The sequence below is a fragment of the Stigmatopora nigra genome, chromosome 9 (assembly GCF_051989575.1).
Source record: "Stigmatopora nigra isolate UIUO_SnigA chromosome 9, RoL_Snig_1.1, whole genome shotgun sequence".
NCBI lineage: Eukaryota > Metazoa > Chordata > Actinopteri > Syngnathiformes > Syngnathidae > Stigmatopora > Stigmatopora nigra.
Window position 1 is genome coordinate 8,593,398 of NC_135516.1, and position 21,715 is coordinate 8,615,112.

Below are 21,715 nucleotides of genomic sequence, written 5' to 3' on the forward strand. Positions count from 1 at the left end.
GTCACGGTTGCGTTAAACCAATCCCTGCACTCACGATCACATGGCTGATGTCCTCTGATGCCTCCGGCTTCCATCGAGGAGAAACATCAGCCAAATGCATGCAAATTAAGATTGCAAATGTATAGTATTGGGGAAAGTGATACATGAAATGTTTCAGGAATAGACCAACTTAAGGAAGCAGGATTTATGTTTTAAGATACATTATGGAAAAAATAAACAACTAAATGTAGACACATGAAAATTAAGCAGTGGGAGTTATATATCCAGATAAAGTACTACGGTGCCACTTGCAAAGGTGTCAAAACACTTAATAAAGATTTGAACTGCCGTTGTTACCTCGTGCAGTGGGCTAGCTGTTAATGAGCTTACCTAACCAAGTACCAGACCATAGGCCTGACCCGTGCGCTTTGTGTACCAAGCTCCTTATGTAAGATGCCAGGACAGTGTCAGAAGTCATGCCAGCACAGATTTAGCCGAGGAGACTCAAGCAAATTGAACTCTAGTGGAAGGGTGCACCCTGGGCAGGGGAAGAAAAGAAACATATTTTTTAATTTCATAATAGTCAGGGCTTTTTGGATACATGTTCCAGTCATATTGTCTTACTCACGTGCATTTGGGCTGTTGACATTATTTGTATGTGTATGTATTTATATATATATATATATATATATATATATATATATATATATATATATATATATATATATATATATATATATATATATATATATATATATATATATATATATATATATATATATATATATATATATATATATATATATATATATATATATATATATATATATATATATATATATATATATATATATATATATATATATATATATATATATATATATATATATATATATATATATATATATATATATATATATATATATATATATATATATATATATATATATATATATATATATATATATATATATATATATATATATATATACATACACTCACACATACATATAGAAACATACATATAAATAATCAGTAGAGTTGAGTCGAAGCCTTTGGCCAGGTGAATGTATTTTAGTTCCTGAATGGCCTATTTTCCCCTGAATGAAACATACACTATGACATAAGACAACGACTCCATGTGTTCTACCACATGATGGGGCTGTAACATCAACTATAAAGGTCCGTCCAAGAACTCGACAGGGATCTCATACACATTTTTGCAAATCATGTTCACAATCCCCTTAATACCAAAACATGAATGCTGTAATTCACTAATACTTTAATGTGCATTCTGGCTGTATATTTTGCAATGCTTTCATCTTTAAACCAATCTGTATCAAAGCAATAGAAGGTGCTTTAGGTATGCAGGTGATCAGAAGGTGGCAGTGTTATGCACCAGTGAATTAACCAATTGTCTCTGGGCAGAAAAGGCTGAACAAGTCGAGCTCTGGTAAGGAGAAACGGGGGCTGAAAAAGATGATGTAATCCATTAAAGGAACATTCACACCCACAAAAAATATGACCGCTATTAAACGACAGAAGGTTGTGTTGTGATGACCCAGTAGAAAACGGATGGACATGAAAATGCAAAGATGCAATACTAGTGCAAGGTTGAATACGGATGTAAATCCATAGTTGTTTTTTTCTTATGTTTTCATTTATCTGGGTGGACTGGTGTAGCAAGTGGTTTGTGTGTCGGCCTTGCAGCACTGGGGTGTTGGGTTCGAATCCAGGACAGTCCACCTGTGTGGAGAATGCACATTCTCCCTGGGCTTGTGTAGGTCTCTCCGGGTACTTCGGTTTCCTCCAACGTTCCAAAAACATGCATGATAGTGTGATTTGACACTCTAAATTGCCCCTAGGTTTGGGTGCTAGTGTGCATGGTTGTCTGACTCCTTGTGTCCTGCAATCGGATGGCCACCGATTCAGGGTGTCCCCTGCCTCCGGCCCACAGTCAGCTGGGATAGGCTCCAGCACTCCCCGTGACCCTAATGCAGTGTAGAAAATAAATGAATGAATATTCAGGTTAAAGATGTATTCTCAATCATAAAAAACATATTCCTTTCATTGAATTTTACCAGATGTTGAACATACTGTCTATTTGCATTTCAATGTCCATCATATTCATCATTAAAAATATTTCTATAATACAATGTATTTAAATTTGTAGTGGGTTAAGAATTCATCCATCCGTCCATTTTCCGTAGCATTTGTCCTCACTAGGGTCATATCCCAGATGACTTTGGACAAAAGCCAATGGCCAACCAATCCGTTGCCAATTGAAGGCCGCAGATAGACAAAACAACCATTTTACACTGCTATATATTTCTGTTGCCCACGACACAGAGAACCAGACCACACACATGCAAGGCAGATGTCAAAGTGTTGGTGCAAACAAGTGGTGTTCCACCCCTAAACCGAGTCTTGGTGAGTGGGGGTGGGTTAGTTATTTGAATGTCTTGCCCAAAGGCACTCAGACAGCAGTCAAGATGTAGACTAGTGCAAATGAGTTAATGAAACCCAACTTGCAACAGTTACTGTAACAGGTACTGCAGTTCTTGATCAGTGGATACTTCTAATGGATTGTCACCTATTTTCTTATTTTATTTCAAATGAGTTAACTCTGGCGATTAAATATAAAGTTTGGCTGTATGGAAATGATGCCAAATATGCAGTATGCTGTGTTTACATTATAGTGTTGTAAAGAGTATAATATAAAAATCCATGACTTGAAACAAGAATATTTTATTTGATCATGATGAGTATTTTATGACAGTCTCAGTGAACTGATTGTAATGTAAATTGTAGAACATTATGGAGGAGTGACTACAAGAGTAAAAGAGACAGCTGTGTTTAGTTAGGAAAATTAAAATTAAAATCTATCCAGGCATTTTAATTTTTGCCTATTGTAAAATATATATTACTAAACAGACTCTACTTTAACACCAGAGAAGAAATATTAATGGATTTAAACAAAATACTAAGTAATAGAACTTTGTACCATTTATTTAATATGATATGTCAGTAAGAAAAGTGAAACCTTTTGGATGAAATGAACCTGATCCACCTTGTTTGCATATGACCTCAGCCCCGACGCCTTGGGCTAAACAGAAACACCATCCATTATAAAGTGTGGTTAACCAGCTCCCTCCCAAATTACAGTGACTCCTAGCTCACATTTTACTGATTTAGCGGTGTTGTGGTTCCCCATCTCATGTTACTGACTGTAATGGTGAGATGTACTCACGCAGACTGTCCTGCCCTTTTAAAAAGTGAGCACAGCATTTTGTTGGCAATTTAATCGGTACCAAATAAAGTCTGATTACAGATCTGTCACGTCTTTTTGGGGTTATTTGCACAATTTACAAGTGCATTTTGTATCCATCAAAGGCTCCTGAGCAAGAAAGGGGTATCATTTTGCTCTATGTGTAGGGCTTGATGGACTGAAACTGGTGACATGTCATCATTCCTTCTACTGTATGATTGTGATTGGCAGCACAGAGCAACCATCCAGACAAGAGCTTGCGTTTGGAGTTGCCCCCGCTTTTAACCTACTGGCACAACTCTTATCGGCACAGGGCCTCCACATACACCCAGTCAAACCTGACAACATTTACCCAACACCTTGTGTCCCCCCTCTTCTGCACCAACCTGTTCAGAGACATTTGCCCCTCTTCAGTGATGCACTTTGACCTTGCACTTTAAAGATAAGTTAACCTTTCCTTCCATGGCGAATAACTATCAACCGTCTTTTTAATACTCTATTAGGCAGAATCTGAGTCTAAAGAAAAAATATGTTTAAAATGTTTTCTTCAAGGACCAAGGTGTCAAAAGTATAAATGCAGTACTACTGTATTTCCTCCACTTTCTACAGTACTAATATAACCATTGTTCAGACCACCATCTCAAACTGTGAATCAATTTCCGGATTATGCCCTTCACTTATATAGCGTTCACACATGTGTCTCTGGAATGAGAGGCCATGGAAAACTAACTAGGAAGTTGTGGAATAAGTGGAAGGGAAAAAATAGGGAAATGTTAGAGTGCAAGTATGAAAGAGGTAAATCACCAAATCCAAATGCCAAACCTGTCCTAGAAATAGCACACTCAAAAATCTTTGCGTTTTTCATGAAAACTGAAATATGAGAAAGGGCTTAACAATTTGATATGAGCTACAATCTTGAATACTTGACATTGTGTTTTTTTTTACAGCCTGGTTGCTCATTTATCCAGAAAGGTACATACGCATTTCTTAGTACATCCAATTACACTGCAACATCGCTCCACTTAAAGCTGTTAGTGACCTGTTTGTTTCCCTTTTGACATTTGCACAGCTGAAACACAAACTAACCTTATCTGACAGGCATAATTATCACAGGTTGGTGGTCATACAATCTTAAGAGGCATTTGACCTTCGAGCTACAGACTTTGTCTTTGTTTGATGACCAAGAACCCCAAAAAAAAATTCTGTATGGAGAGAAATCAAACAAAATTACATAAATTGTCTTTTTCAACGTTTTCATAATTAATAAAAATGTGTTTTTTGACACAAAATTCAATAAGATGAAATTTACAAATATAAAAGTTTTTTTTGTGAGGTGGAAATGGGCAGAACTAGCCCTCATGCCCCTCCCATCTCGACAGGTTCAACAGGTACCTTCACAGTATGCAATTTGTGCACAAGTGTGGTTCATTTCACAGGGTAAAAAATATGTTTCGCTGGTCTCTGAATAATTTTCAAAACATACACGTAGATTAAAAACTTAAAATACTATGCATTACTACTATTGAGTTGAGTTATTAAAACAAAGTAATCAGTATTTTGGAATATTTTGGTACAAACTGTGCACACATTGCATATAAAATTATGGTGTGGCAAAAGATATGACGGAATAGATCAAGGTGACTTTTTGAGTTCATTCCGTCATCATTTGTTAATGTGGTCCCTTGAGTGGAATCACAATATTTAACAACAATATCGACAAACGTCATATATCAGTATATTGTGATATGAAGTAACACAATATGCAAAGTGAAATATGATGTTCCATTCTCAATATATTGCATGAATATATTTTTGAGAAAACATAAAATTATGAATTTATTTTAGTAAATCATTCGTATTATTATTTCATTTATATATTATATTTTTTTCTTTTTTTTACTGTACTTTTGCCATTGTTTGTTATAAATCTCAAGTACTAAATGGCTATACTAGTTAACTAGTTGTAATTACTTAAAATTGATTGCAGAAGCATGTAACAGACTTTTGTCTTTTTAATTCACAGAAAAACATTTATTTTTATTTTTTTTAAAGGGAGGCAAGCTTTGCCCAATATATTGGAATGCCTATAACAATAAATCTTTGCCATATTGAATCTTATTGCAATACATTTTGCACCACAATATCCAGCCCTCGTGGTAAGGTTGTGCTTTGTTTGTCCCGCAGATGATGCCTTTCTCACTGTCTGGGGCACACGTCAAAACATGATTTTGAGGCAATAAAATAAAAACCAATCTCAAAAATTAGATTGACTTGCTTTTGTTGTGGTTTGAGTTCTCCTCTATGCAGGCAGGTATTTAAGGCTGCTATTGTTGTACAGGAGTTTTTTTTGTCATTTCCTCATCTTGTTATGGCTCCAAAGTGAGCGCTTAACTGTTGAAATAACTTCCTTAAGACCTATGTAAGCAAACACCACTTAAAGTATTTGTATGGCCGCACATGAGAGTGCATCGGAGGAAGGGTACGACTTGCGTGCAGGACAGCGTTGGTTTGTCTTGTCAGCAAAATGCCAATCTGTCTTTATGAGGTTATCCCGTATGATCTCCCTAAATACACGGGGCTTGGTAGCCCATCTGGTTGGCAGTTGAGAGTTCCCCCTCCCCAAGCACCCACCACCACTCTGGTCTGGAGGTCTTGCCTTTCTACCTCCCACTGAGAGGATATGAAAAAGCAGACAAAGCTTTCCATTCTCTTCTTTTTACTGTCAGATTTTTGGATCAGTGTAATCCTGAAATGGCAGTAGCGTGTGCATCGCGGTTTGGTTGCTCCCTAACAACTAACTTAAGAAACAAACAATGTGACCAATTGTACCGGAAACTGACATTCATATGAATTTTGTCAGCACACGCACTCAAATAGCGTAGCAAACTCCAGGCATCCTTGGAAATGTTCAAAAAGTTGGATCCTCTCTCCACCTCTAAATGGCCTTGGGCTCTCTTAAACTATTCGGCATGTGCAAATGAAAAATGCGTCTTGGACCGACACAAGCCTTTGAGAAGTGCACAACTAGCCTGGCGTAACAATACACACATCAGCCCTCTGGACAAGTTTGGCACCAATACCAGCAACGTTAGGCCAAAATTCACGTTGTGTGCTAACTCAACCCCCCCCCCCGCCCCACCCTTCCCCCTCACGCTATCCCACACTGCAATTATATGCATGCTCCCACCCAAACATTCAAGAATAGGCCTTCTCAGTCAACAGACAAAACGAGTCATTCTGTCCTCAAACCATGACATCATGACTCCGGCGAGAAATTCAAGCTTAATTTAACTTTTGTCAAGAGAAGGGGAAAAGTGGTGTGTGTTACAGTGGCTGAATGCAGCAGTGGTGTGACGAGACACTTCTACAGTTCATGAACAAAAAAAAAAGTGCAGCATCTCATGTAGTACTACACAAAAATACGTGCATATAGACAAATTACTAAAAGAAATAGACTTGTCCTTGTTTGTAGAAGGGATGTGTTTGACACACCGGAATATATACTGTACTGTGGATAATTTCGTGTTGGTATTAATTATTTTGTTGTATGTACATATACTTTGGTTGAATTGTGATGTCCCTGTCGAACTTGAATACAGGACTTTCCCGATCCCTTCAGCAGTTTCTGGAAGTTTCCTGGTGTTATTGCCCCAGTGGCATCTATCAAACTGCTGACAGCTTTTGTGTCAAGCACACCTCACTCTTCAAATCTGCCTCGCAACAGAGTCCTCTCCTCTGTCCTTGTGGCTCTGGGAGGGGTCCCTAATACAGAGTGAGCGCTTGCATGTGTGTGCCTGGATGTATATAAGATCGAACCGAACCAATGACAGGAACCTTAGCTCAGCCCAGTCCTGGCAACAAAGAGGCGGGTGGGCTTCACTGCCCAGCATCTCGCTCTCCCACACGCTCATAAATAACCATACAGAGTCTCTGCCCTGGCCAGGGGGAGAAAAGGGCCATTTAGGTTGCTCCTCTCCTCTCATGCCTTGGAACTGACCTTTTCGAAGGGTCAGTCACTAGAACCACTACTTGCACCTCCAGACATACACCTCACGTTCTCTCACTCTCAGCAACCTGAATGATTTGAACACTAGAATTGAGGAGAGTAGCCACTTAGTAAGCTGGGCTCAGTATTGAGAGACGTTTAAGACCCGGAGGCAAGAATACCTTACAAGCTCAGTCGTGGAGCATGTGAGATGGCAACATGGGTCAGGGGTGAAGGTCACAATATGGGAGGAGGGGAATAAATCCTGCATCATGGCCAACAAAGGATGCAATCCCCACTGACAATGATGCCATTGTGGGCTATTGGTTGCTTAGTGTGTCCTGGAGCTGTGCCTAATAGAGTTATAGTGCTGATGTGATGGCTGCGTGGCGAGGAGAGTAGTATCCTTTTATATGAAGGAGGCAACTGCCTAGTAGCTTGAAAAGAGGTCTCAGCTTCTCGGGTTTTGCGTGAAAGCCTAGTTAGTGTGTGTGAGTGTGTGTGTGTGTGTGGGGGGGGGGGGGCATCGGAGGAGGGGAGGGGGCACCACACATGACTTCTCTTTCTTAGCACTAACAACTAGATGCTTTGTTGTTTTATGTGGTGACTACAAAATCAATGTTCTTATTTCAGCACAATTTTGGTAATTGTCTGTTCCTAAGCACTGCCCTCCATCCAGCCATTTTCTACCACGTATCCTGTTCATGGGAATGGGAATCTATCCCTGCTGATTTTGGCTAAAAGGCAGACTATACTCACCAATCACATCTTGAAAGAAAGAACAATTCACACTCACATTCAAACTGTCACGGAGTGAGGCCAGAACAAGCGTTGGTTGTAGAAAAGTCGGTTGATTGAACTTTTACAGTACCATTGATTATCGAAGCAATTTCGGGTTAAGATAAAAATTTCATGTCAATCTATTGATGCTGTTGTTTTCTTAGTATCTGTCTGTTATGAGTACTGCCGATCATTTAAAGTGGTGTGGGAACCTGATTTACAACATGCACATAAATGTTGACAACCTATTTATAAAAAAATGTATTAAACAGGAAGCGTGCCGGTGTTAAAGTGGTTAGCTCACATATCTAGGTTCGAGCGTTCGAACTTAGGTCAGTCCTCACTGAGTGGGGTTTGGGTGTTCTTCCTGGGCTTGCATGCTTTTTCTCTGGGTTTTCCGGAACAAAAAATTGGGCAGCTGACATGACTAAATCACAAAATAATATTAGCTATAAAGTTTATGTTTGGTTCAGACTGGATTGCTTACTTATCTTACAGTGAGAATATGGATTGTGATGACTTGGGACCTTTCAGTTGTACTTTGGACCACAAATTGTACAAAGAATAAAACTGTAAAAGTCGGATTCTCTTGTAACTCGAATGTTACAAGGGTTTACTAGAAAGATAAAACATGGAATGCTTTTGCTCGAAACTGTCATAGCTTCATTCGACTCACCACTTAAGAGAAGATGTGGTTAAGTCTTTGGGTAGAACAGCAGACCCTCATACCAAGACACAAATCAGACATTAACTATAGCTTTGAATGTGGTGGTTTGCCACGAGTTCCTTAGTTTTCACCTCTGGTTGCAAATTTAGGCTGAGGCATAAGGGAGTAACAAATTAAGAGCAGTGGCTATGACCACTGCATGCAAAACTAACACCGAGGACAGAAGTAGCTTGATTTGACGAAAAGACTCAGACAGGCTTGGACAGGAACATTTGGAAAAATTATAAATCACTTTGTATGATGCTCATATTTGACATTCCCTCCACCAAAAGTTGGTTTTCTGTGGATTTTTTTCCTCACTTGTTGGCTTCTTTATGACCTCCTTATAAGAACAAGTTATGTTTCCCAGGGCCTGGCTATTTGAAGCTCATAGTTTTGGTCATCTAAGGTTTTCAGTTCCATTCAGACACTGTCCCCACTTACATTTCCACAATGGCAGGGTCCTGGGGGCCAGACCATAGCCGTCCTACACCCTGCCCACAGTTGAGTTGCCTCTGGCAGGACTACTGCATGCTTTGTGTGCTGGTTCTGGCCACCAACCAGGGAAACCCCACAGTCTCTCCGTGGTGAATGCTGAACACTCTGCCAAGACCATTATCCGTCCCTTGAATGGCTGTGAATAGCGGCACACTACAGTACAGATTCTGAAGATGTGCAAATCCACCCTAGGCTACATTGTGAGACCCTGACACATATATAAACATTGGTGAACTACACTAATCCCTGATATGCTTTTTCAGTGTTGTGTCTTTCAATGATGGACAACAAACAAAAGAAAATCCAGATAAACTATGTCCCACATTGTCAGTTATGGAAATATGAAAACAGTGGACGAATGCTGTTCCTTGACACACTTAGCGTGGTAAAAAGCCATGAGATTACTATGAAAATTTGGTGACAGCAGGAAGTCTATCACGTGCACATTTAACACTCTTAATGCAGGGATTAATGTTCAAAATTTCCCGAGAGCGTTAACAAACAACATTGAACCGCATAGAATGGCAAAACAAAATGACTACATCATTTCCAAATAAACCGATACTTTCTCTCATCCAGATCTCCTCATTTTATCGCCGATGGATAAATGACCTTTGTTACGGTCGTTAAACTCTTAGTTCCCTGGGATCATTGGCACGTTGCAGTTGTGGTTACGAAGATGAGTCACACCAGCCAGCAGGCAGCGGGCAGGTCTCTTGCAATAATCTTACGATTAGCCCACACTGATCCCATCAGGGCTGCCTAGATCTGTGATGAAGAGCCTAAAGGTTTATCCCACAAATGATCTGTCGCTAACCCTAACCACAGGGCATGCACAAATAGGACACGCAAATGACTAGAAGGCGGACCGATAATATTCCCGCTGCTTTAAACACTGTTTGTAGGGCCAACATGTCTTTAGAAATCATCATGACATGCCTGCCTGTCCTCGCCTAATGCATCTGGAGAACCAGTGCTGTAGAGTTTAAGACTATGGTGGTAGTGAAATGTGTCACACGGGTCAGACCCAGAAGTTATGGGGGCAAGCGGTGTTCAATTCTGACACAGGGGGGACAGGGTAGCAGCCAGATGACATCCTGTGACAGGCTTTGAGACTTCTCAAAGTGGGAAGGCCAAGGAAGACACAAAAACAAACACTAGCAGATCATACTCGCTAGCGCCCAAATGTTCACACGCACGTGAGCACATTAGGCCAACAGGCAGTGACGCCTGTTGAATCTGATTACCGACAAGCAGTATGCTGTATATCTAATAATAAATAAACATGTCATTAGTCTCGCAACTTACCATGTGCACAACAGTGGTAAAGATGAAATATTCTTTAACTCATTCACTGCAGTTGAAATGAATAGACGTCCAATCCATTTGAAGCAGGGAGATTGACAGTGAATGATGTCACAATTTTCCATCCAGGCAGTCGGCAGGGGGATGTTTCATGGACACTGGACACAGAAAAGAATCATCTTGCTGATGGGAAAAAGGAATGCTGGAGGCAATTACCTCCCTGACTCTATGTCTTCGGGTCAAAAGGGGAGCAGCCATAAACACACGGACACCAACAGAGACAGAGCTCTGACCATGCGTACCTTGTTTCACTCTCCCCACAGCCACAAACGTCAGCTGGGGGAAGAGGCCCCGGTTGTTTAAATTTACAGCACGGTGTCATTCTGTGTCACGAGACAACGACAATGCTTTCATTCATCGGACATGAAGAAATACATTAATAGTTATGTGATGGTAAAATTTGTAATTTTCAGCTACTTTTATCTCATGTCTCTTACAAAGACGTTGCCACTTTGGCGTGCAACTCAAGGATCTCCGTGATAATGATAAGTGGCCACACAGACGTTGGCAAATTTTGCTGCTGAACGTGTTTGACAGGATCAACAAGAATATAACACACAATTGAGACGTACGTAGGCGACAGCATTACCAACTGAGACAAAAGAACTGAAGAAAATGTTTTTTGAATGACTCAGATCATGGTGGGAAAAAAACCCTCCTCAGTTATCTTTACTTATTATGGGATGATGTCATTTTAATCCAATGTCAAGGGTAAAATCAGGATCTTGAGAATGACAGCCAAAATTTAATAATTTCTCCAAACATTAAACATATATTCTCACATCTTGACCTATTCAAATACATTTGCATCGTTCATTCATGCCATACAAGCCATTTTCAGCTTCTTCAGCGCAGACTGAGTGGATCTGAATGAAAAGGTCTGGAGGGTACCATTTATGCCTCGAATGAAAATGTACTCACCAAGAAGATAATCGCTCAAAAATATCTACGTCATATTACATTTTGAGATGACTGGTTAGTTTTAACTCCTGAATACAAGCATAAAAACGAGTAGTTTGCGTTAACGCGGAGCAAATGTGGAAAATAACACCCCCTTACAGTGAGAGGGATGGAGCAATCCAAGATGATGCGAGGACTGCCCTTTAAAGTCGCTCGACTACGGAGAGACCAAGTTAAATCGAGCTGAGTGCACTGTATAGTTAGAAGATATAGGTTGACAATTTTCTTCTCTTAAAGTCCACTGACAAAATATATTTGGACTTTGTGATGCTTTATGTCACCGGAGTATTCAAATGGATTGTCAATTACAGACGATCTGATATGAAGTAGCTGAAATTAGGTCCGCGATAGAACAAAGGTGCATTTCCCCCCGGATCCTTTTATTTTATATTTTTTATTTTGAGACAACGAAACCAAACTGGAGTACTCTAGTGAAACAGGAATGATTTATCCCCCTGAAGGTTTATTCTACATCGAAATGGATCCAGCACCACCAGGTAACATTAACTACTGCAGCCATTGTCCGTCTTTTTGGTGGATTCAAATGATTTGTCAGCTCCCAATTCCTCAATTTTTAGCTTGAATATTGTCATGTGGTAATTTTTCAGTTAAAAAGTCCAAGTTGGCATGTTTTTAATTTGTGTTTTTAGTGTTGGTAACGTCCGATCGGTCGTGGGCGCTGCGCCTCTGTGCTTTTGCCCAGGCATGCATAGCGCAATTCGCTTGCCAATTACGTAATACCTCAGCGGACGCAGTGGTTCGCCTCTTTTCTTTTGTCCGGGCACGAATGACTAATCCGCCATCGAGTCCCGACAAACCGTCGTAAAGCCTGTGAAAGACCCCGCGGACACTCATGACAAGACTGAGTGAGAGGGGGATATTTTTGAAGGAAACACGGTGCGTCAACTAGCACCGCATGAAACGACTGCTTTGTTCTCCTCTGCAGCTAGTCGTACTTAATTAGTGCTCGCTCGCAAAGTAGGGCTCGAGCACGCCATCATCGTACCACGGCCCGATTGCTCGTCTTTTTTTGTCCGCATACATGTATGTCATCTATTCCCATTGTTAACGCGTCGCCTTCCATTGACAGGAGCAGACGTCCGATTCATTTAAACAGGAGGCGATGGCTGTGATTACTCATGTTTCAGTACCACTAAACGTCCAATGGATTTGGACTGGGAAGGTTGGCATTGTTGTTGCCAATGACATGTTAAAGCTCGTGTCAACAAAGGGGCCAACATTGATGGCAGATGCCATGTTGAAGCTTATGGTCGGTCAACAATCATTCCCAAGATAGTCCAAGTTTTAAATCATTGAAGCTGGACTTCCAGTCAAATTTTGACTGGGAATATTTGCTGTTTGGAGAAAACATGACAATGAAATGGCATCGAAATAATCCATAACCTGTCTCCACTGAGTCATTTTACAATAGAGTAAACCTGGCTTTATCATTATAAATGCCTTTCTTAGGGTCAGGGTGTAATGACTTGGCTTTGGTTCGGTTCTACGCTGGCGGCTGGTACACGGCTTTTGGAATCAACTCCTAAGTTACTTGGCAGGAAGCAGGAAAAGGGAATGTGTGCAGATTTGAATTTTGCTGGGGCCAGCAACAGCAGCGGTGGTTTTTGGCCTGCCAAAAAAACGCTGCTGCTGCACCTGACTTTTGTTTATTTTAAGGTTAGAAAAAGAGAGCGGATGGCGGGTGAAACCCACATTTTCTTCTCTCATAGGCACGTCTTGTCGTCTCCCAAGTTCCCCATGAAAGGCACTTTTGTCCTGCCCTGAAAAGTATCGCCCCTCACCTTTTCTTGATGCGGTTTGCCCTCCTTTTTCATCCTTAGGAAAACGCTTAGACTTTTGGCCAACTCAGATGTTCTTTTCCTTGAAGGTGGGTGGAAAAGTTGGGAGGTTCTGCAACACTGCAATAATCACACACAGAAGGGTCATCAGGTTTAAAATGTAATTTTGGTTAAACTCATATTTTAACCTATCCATTGCCATTGGCGTCCAATTGACTCAATGATTGGACGTATTTCGCTGTCAATGGCAGCGAAGGAGTTAATTAGAATTTCTCATTTAAAAAGTATGATGAACACAAGACCTAAATGACATCATTAGGGCAGTGACAAACTTTACATTCAATACACATATTTGCAAAACGTCTGAAACGATATTCAATCGCAAACCAAACAATAACTTTCAACAGATGTCGCAGTCGGAAAACAGGTTTGTAGGCAGCTGTCAACTAATATTGAAAATCGTGATAAGTCAAGGCAACATCGTGCAACAACTATCCCTTGGGTGTCAGTCGTGATTTGTCATGTGACATCTCTTGGAAACATGCCTGGGCTTGTCCCTAATGAGCAACCAGGCAGAGCTGTGACAGACTCATGTGTGCTGGTGGTGGAATGATCTTTGTTTCTAATCTTTGAGACATTTTACATCAATATATTTTGAAACAGATTAGGTTCTTTCTAAGAATCATTCGATTCCTTGACTTTCTCTCTTTTTTTTTGTTTGTTCTTGGTAGCTCTTCCTCCTAGATCAACGAAGCCAGTGTCTTCCGCCATGAACAATAACTGCCTTTCCCCACCGTCCGACTCGCTACAGGATGCCGAATGGTACTGGGGAGATGTTACTAGGTAAAAGAACAAAGACTGACTTGGTGTTCTCACATTCTATTGCTTAATTTCTATGTGTAAATAAATGTGTGGTTGTATTTAATATGTAACCGATTTCTCCCTCAGAGATGAGGTAAACGAGATGCTCCGTGACACACCTGATGGCTCCTTCATGGTTCGTGACGCATCGACAAAGCTACAAGGGGACTTTACGCTAACTTTAAGGTAAAATAGTTGAAATAAATTTAAATGACTATTGAAAAAAAAAAGTCATACTAAAATTATCTTACCAAATTGTGGTTTACAGGAAAGATGGCCACAATAAACTGATCAAAATTTACCACCGAGATGGGAAGTATGGCTTCTCGGACCCACTCACGTTCACTTCTGTGGTGGAGCTAATTTGGCACTACCAGCAACATCCTTTAGTGGAGTACAACACGACGCTGGACTTGATGCTGACACATCCAGTGTCTCGCTTCCAACAGGTTAGTAACCCTTTCCATATCTTTTGATTCATATTGATCTGTAGTCTGTGTGGTAGAAAATTATTGTTCTCTAATCTGTGACTGGGCATACATGTTTTTCCTTGCTATATGTTTAGTGGCTGCAAGTACTACTCCTGATGCTGGATTTTTTTACAGTATTAATATGTAAATTTCTGGCTTAATCTTTAAAATTTTGTTGTTTTCACACCAGATTAAAGAAAACAACACTGTTGATGTCGCTGGCAGAAAGCTTAAAGAGGTCCATTGTCAATATCAGGAAAAATCGAAGGAATTTGATCGTCTTTATGAAGCGTTCACCAAGACTTCGCAGGTAAGAAATTGAAATGATCTGACCCATGGCTGTCTTAAGCGTCTGAGTCAACTTAATTTAATTAATTTTGTGACTTTAGGAGATCCAAATGAAGCAAACGGCAATCGAGGCATTCAACGAGACAATGATGATTTTCGAGGAGCAGTGCCGTGAGCAGGAGCGCTATGGGGAAGAATTTGAGAGAAACAATCAATCTGATGGAGCCGACAAAGATTTAGAAAGGTATACTGGCAAGGTTTTTTTTTCATGAATCCATGTCAAATGGTCACCATTACAAAGACTTGTTCAATTGGATTGAATGTCCATGACTGCCAGTGACAGTGAATGATATTCAGAACCTGATTTGTTTTCTTCAGCTTTTTGATAAACTACGAAAAACTGAAGTGCCGTCTCAGCGACATTTATGACAGCAAGATCCATCTGGAGGAAGACCTGCGAAGCCAATTAGAGGACTTCAGGGAGACTGACAGAAAGATCAATAGTTTGCGGCCAGACCTAATCCAACTCCGTAACATCAGAGACCAGTACCTCAAGTGAGTATTGAAATTGACCTTTTTATTACTTCTCTTAGTAGAGCAGGTCCTTGAACTCAATATCTAATGAATGTTTTACCTGTTCTTCACGTACAGCTGGCTCAATCACAAAGGTGTACGGCAGAAGCGCATAAACGACTGGCTGGGAATACTTAAAGACAGCCTTGACGAGTATGTATTAATGGCAGCCTTCCAAGAAAAGTCAACTGTAAATTAAGCACGGCCAATGAGAATCCAACTTTTATTTTCCCAGTACCTACGTGTTGAAAGGTGACGAGAAGAATTTACCACATCAGGACGAGACAAGTTGGTTTGTCGGTGAACTAAGCAGGACGCAGGCCGAAGAGATGCTTGAGGGGAAAACTCCCGGAACATTCCTAATCCGCGAGAGTAGCAAACAGGGTTGCTATGCCTGCTCTGTTGTGTGAGTATTTTAAGCAACAGCAGGACAATGATTTAACTAATTTAGCCCGATTCTGATGGATGTCTTTCTGAAACTTGCAGAGTGAATGAAGAAGTGAAACACTGCATGATCTACAGCACACCACACGGTTACGGCTTTGCCGAGCCATATGACGCTCACTGTTCACTGAAAGACCTTGTCCTGCACTACCGCTTGCACTCTTTAGTGCAACACAACGACGCCCTGGATGTTAGGCTGTCACATCCAGTACACGCCAAAGCGCCCGCTATGCCTTCGCAACTTTCAGAGGAGCACAAACTTTTACAGACTCCTAAACAGACAGTTAGGCTCCCGCCGGCTGCTCCAGAAATGTAAACCAACTGAGATTATATAAAGGACATGTTTACTGTATCTTGCAAGAACGACTGCATCGAGGTGCATTGTTGAAATGTTGCACTAAAATGATTCCATCAGTTTTTGTGAATGCAAGTTCACAGATTGAAGTGGGACCGGAACTTGAATGTCAGCTTCTTTAATTTTAGTTTTCAAGAGATTGTTAAATGTTTCTCAAAAGAAATTGTACTTCATATATTGTTGTTCGTATGTTCGACGCTATTTTGGTGGAGATGTTGACGAGCGCTAAATTGCTCCCAGAAGATGCCTCATCTGGGTGGGACTCCAACAATCTGAGCTGACATTGCCAGAGATTTTTTGCCTACAATAAAACCTGGAAAATGGGTTAAATAAATATATTAGATTAATACTACTACTACTTAGTGCATTGGTGTGGAGAAAATGGTGCTGTACACAGGCTGTTTGTCATTTTGGTTTGGTGGACCAAACCTTCTTCTGGGTAAATACCACTTGTGAATATGTGAAAAATTGTGGTGCATCTTGACAATTTGCCCCCATTCATACAGTGGACATTATGTAGCATTAACATCCTGTAGAAAACTATTATAAATGCATACTCAATGTTATACCCATTGACCAAAGCACTTGTTAAAGAGCAAAAATACATCCGTGTTTTGCCCAATCAATGCATTTGGGCAACCCATGGGCAATTTATCTACACCTGCTGATGTGCTGTTGAAAACATAATCTGAAGTACTGTATGTTATATTCTGTTACTCGAAGAAGTATAAGCTTTTTGTATTTCTATATTTTTTCTACAAACATGCCACAAGATGAAAGCTTGAAGAAAGTGCAATCCAACAGTATTTCTATTGTTGCAATGTCGGACGGTGGTGAGATGGTTATGAATGGTTGACATGTACCACAAAAATGCACTCTAGTGGTGTCGGTAAAATGTAACATCCAGTGTTCAATTGAATGGTAAGTGGTCTAGTACCCTGCCTCCATTACTTGAATTGTGGAATTGCCAGAGCTATGAATGTGTTTCGTGACATGCAGCCTACATAACTAATGGCGCGAGGAAACTGTCTTTAACTTGGCCTAAATGTTAGAGAACAGAAAACCTGTACAGAGAAACTAAATGTATTTCTGAGGTTACGTCATGGATTGAGGTCTATTTGGCTTAGGTTGAAAAAAAAAAAAAACTACTCCAGATGAAAATGGGGGAAATGCCTTGGGTGAAGCTGAGCAATGTGAGATCCTGACCTTTTTCTTGCTGAAAGACAATAAACTGATGAGGGTTTTGTCATCTTAATCAAACTTGTTTCCTTTTTCTCAATGTGGTGCTCATGTGCAAGTATGCATTCACATTTATACCTTAAGCTTACCATTGTACGCCAATGAACTTTGTCCTAAGTTCAGCAGATATAGGAGTCACAGGAGGACATCTACTGTGGACAGATAGAAGAAAAGGGAAGTGACAAAGACAATAGTAGGAAGTGCTGTGGAAATTGTTTCACTGACTGGTATGCCCGCATGATCTCACTCAAAAGAAATTTGGATCATTTGGAACTTGCAATTACTTCAACACAAAATAAACACTTGTGACTAAAACACAATACATAGACAAAGTACTGAGAAGCCTTACTTGCTTTCACAGAAGTTTATCACACACCATTCTAGTGTAACAGATACAAAAAAATGCCTTCTAAAATAAACCTTAGTGGTATCAGCTCTGAAGCACTAGTACAAACACCAGTATATAGAGACCACTGATTAGGGCAATGTCCCAAGTTGACTCCACTATGACCAAGAACAACATGTGGCCTCTTTCAGCCTTCACATAAGGTTCACATTAGGCAGGGATTATTAAGGTGAAGAGGGCAGGGATATATTTGAGAAGCGCCTCAAGTTCCAGGCCATGGATTATTCACTCTTACCTGTGTCAGCATAGATTTGGTGAATAGTCCCCATTACCAGGACAGGGCAGTAACAGGACTTGCCTTCCCCACACTGTCCAAAAAGACAGGGACGGCATGGATAATGCAGACATATATGTGAGTATAGTAAATAATTATGTGAATGTATTACTTTGCTGGCAGTATAACCCCAATCCATCATGAGTGGAAGAGGATGAAAGAACGTTTGTTCATCTAGCACAGACAAAGACACTAAAATAGGCACACCCACAGACAGTACTTCTATTTGAAATGAATTGGACGTTTATTGTTGTCAATGGCAGGGGATGAGTTAGGGGCGGTTACTAGGGGCCTTTCCTGAAATCTCAAATATTCCACCAAAGTTGGCTACTTCCCAGAGTAACTTGCCTACACAGCAGTTTAACTAACAGCTAAATCGCTTTTCCTTCCCCCAAGCGCCCTGCCTTCCTAAGTAAAAAAAAACAGCCCCCACGCCTTTTCCTTTCAAAAATAATACACACGTATTCCTCCTTATTTCCTTCGTCCTTCATTTCCATTTGTCAGCACACACATACTAACTCACAGTGCTCTCGAATTGTCAATTTAAACAAGTCAGAACTGTGGAAGCAGCAGGACGAATTAGTTTTGTCGTCACACCTTAAAATGCTCAGTAGAGGGACCATTAACTGACTTACGGGCTTTCAGGAAAATAGGTTTAGGGATTCAGTACGGCCACGTCCAATCATGTCACTCCTCCTCTCTGTCTCCGTCCGATTCCTTCACGTTCAGGCCAGGCTGTCGACCAATAGGAGACAGGGAAGCTGAAGCGCCCTGTCCAATCCGGCTCCAGTTGCTAGGTCGAAGGAAGAATCGATAAAATGGTATTCTTTTTTTCTCTTTCTTTTTCTTTTTTATTAGCTCACAACATAGCCGTCTCATAGGCTGAGGTTTTAGAGGCCGTAGCAGTGTTGCCCACAAGACCAAGCAACTGGTAAACTAATGAATTCCATATACAAGCCTCGCATTTACTCAGTTTTTACTCCAAGAACAGCACATGTCAGAAACTTCTAGGACTCTGTTTTGCACTCTTGCTTACCCTATGTTAACCCTTTATGGGGCAAGTGGCTATTTGAGGTCTTTAAAAAAACAACACAAAGTATAATTACATTATTATTTTCAAGCATTATCGTTCTAAATAAAATCCTTTTTTAATAGGTGTCCCACTGGACAGGCCGTTGACCAGTTATGAGGTCAAGGGATTAATCACATCTTGGGCCTTCCTATGGGGAGTTTGCATGTTCTCACTGGGTTTACGTGGGTTTTCTCTGGGTACAGCAGTTTCCTTCCACAACCCAAAAACATGCAGGGTAGGCTGGTTGACCCTAGGTATGAATGTGAGCGCAAATGGTTGTCTGTCTCATTATGCCCTGTGATTGGCCTGTCACTGTTTCAGGGTGTCTCCAGCTTGGTGTCCATAATTAGCTGGGATTGGCTCCAGCACCCTCTGCAATCCCTGTGAGGATACGCGGTAGAAAAAATGAATGAATTCATATTTTTCATGAACATTATCATTAACAAAATGTCAATAAAAAAATTAACACAATTAAAATAAAAACTGGAATGTTTTCATGACCCCTAATAAAGTTATATAGTTATATTATAGTTAATATAGGTATGCTTTCTAAATTGAATAGTATTTAACTTACTACCAAGTTTCAGTTATTAATATATATTTGGCCTCTCACAGTCAAAATGCATTGGACATCAATGGCAACCAAAGAGTTAACATTGGCCACGAATGCATAGACACAATGACACGGCATTGAAATAATCTGTGACATGACTTGTCCCACGCAATCATTTCAAGTTACAATGGAGCAAAACCAGGCGTTATAATGATAAATCCCTTTCCTCAGATCATGGCATAACGATGGCGTATGATCGCTGCCAGCCCCCCAAGTCAAAATGGATTGGAAGTCTAGCCAAACGGCCGCCAATGAATTAAATGAGTAGCTGTCCATCTCCAGGGCCGTCTTGCATTTTTTTATCCCCTAGATGCGGTTTTGAGTTTTTCCTAGCCCTTTTGGAGGTTTAAATCAGAGGATGTCATCATTTTTATAGGCCCTGTGCCTGTGAAGCCTATTGAGACGTTGTGATGAAGACCTATATAAATAAATGTGACTTGGCTTATTTGACACATTATTTGAGCTAAATAAAGCAAAGAACCAAAAAGGCTATGTTTTTAAGACCACCTTGTTTGGATAAAAGCTTCACATCACACTGATTAAAGGTGACACTAAATCAGCCACAAGGGACTAATTTAGCACTACCAATCCATTCATTCTAAATCCTGTTTATTATATCGTCTTTGCCCACCAAGCTTATCCGTTGCCAATATACAGAATTTCCCAGGTACCTAGGAGGCTCAATATTAGCAAGACTGTGTGACGAGCTAAAGGCACCAGAGTGAAAACACACAAAACATTATGCTGGCAAGATACAGTTGGGCTTGACTGGAACAAAAAACAAACCCACAATTCAAAGGCTGTACAAGGACCCGTGATTTCCCCAGAATTGCTGTTCTTGATTTCCCCAAAACGTTGCGGGCAATTGTATGCTTCCAACATTGTGAGGAGGGTTAGTTGAAGGTTCCTTTCCAACTGAGTATTTGCTAATTTTTCTGTGATGTAATTTTGCACACAGCATTCGCAATTCAATAAACAAAACTGTTTGCAAAAGTTCAGCTGTGAAAAAAGCTCAAATCCGATTCACAGTTCATTTGCCGTAAGGTGAACATTTGGCTCTTAAAAACTTAATCTATGACTTTGATTTAGACTTAATTTTAATATATTATCTATTACCATGAGTCTGAACCTCATCATGTTTGCATTCCTAGTCTACCCAGTCTGACCATAGGAACAGGGATCCAACACACAACGTTTTTGTGAAGAATGATAATTATGGTGACCACTTTCCATAGAATGGCCCTGACACTATTTATTTTTTCCTCCCACAACCTCATAATATTTTTTCTTTTCCCCTTCATTGCGTCAGATTTCATAGGTTGATGGTCCCTGGAAGATGACCGGAAATACTGACTGTACCCGTGGCCAGCTATTTGTTTTTTTTTAAACTTGCTTTTTAGCCATTATAAATATATGAGCTTTATTTTTTAATGTTATTATGGTTAACATCCAGAAAGCATTCTTGTTCCTCAGCTGGAAGAATTTACTGTGTCACCTGTAGATTAATTTCAGTCATAGTTTATAATCATTCAGACAATTGAAAAGTGGTTTGACATCAGAGTCTAATTTACAAATGTATGCGTAAAAAAAGTACAGTATTCTCTATTAAAACAGAAACCATTGAAAAATATATAGCAGTAAAAAACAAACAAACAAACAAACAAGAATATTTTAGAAGAGTGCTTATCAGCATTACAATTTCATACTCTTTAAACCATTGCCCATTATATTATTAAGCATAGAGCAACATTCGCTCTTACAAGCAAATGCCAAAATACTA

At 40.1% G+C, this 21,715-nt stretch overlaps 1 protein-coding gene and 1 long non-coding RNA gene across 3 annotated transcripts; one reads left to right on the top strand and one right to left on the bottom strand.

Annotated features, from left to right (window-relative positions):
- Nucleotides 1-331: 331 nt before the first annotated feature.
- On the bottom strand, nucleotides 332-18,966 carry LOC144201632 (uncharacterized). The gene is made up of 5 exons (XR_013327379.1): nucleotides 18,886-18,966; nucleotides 17,660-17,722; nucleotides 13,344-13,460; nucleotides 10,525-10,679; nucleotides 332-517 (listed from the first exon to the last, which is right to left on the bottom strand). It is a non-coding gene; the product is annotated as an uncharacterized LOC144201632 (long non-coding RNA).
- LOC144201631 (phosphatidylinositol 3-kinase regulatory subunit gamma-like) lies at nucleotides 11,693-17,591 on the top strand. 2 transcript variants are annotated; one of them, XM_077724371.1, is made up of 10 exons: nucleotides 11,693-12,038; nucleotides 14,072-14,183; nucleotides 14,289-14,387; nucleotides 14,470-14,650; nucleotides 14,862-14,981; nucleotides 15,061-15,203; nucleotides 15,338-15,514; nucleotides 15,611-15,685; nucleotides 15,768-15,938; nucleotides 16,019-17,591. In XM_077724371.1, the coding sequence occupies exons 1-10, from the start codon at nucleotides 11,984-11,986 to the stop codon at nucleotides 16,290-16,292; spliced, it is 1,407 nt and encodes a 468-aa protein (XP_077580497.1). In that variant the 5' UTR covers nucleotides 11,693-11,983; the 3' UTR covers nucleotides 16,293-17,591. The 2 variants fall into 2 exon arrangements, with proteins under 2 accessions (XP_077580497.1, XP_077580498.1); XM_077724372.1 differs by lacking the exon at nucleotides 11,693-12,038 and adding an exon at nucleotides 12,286-12,438.
- Nucleotides 18,967-21,715: the final 2,749 nt, after the last annotated feature.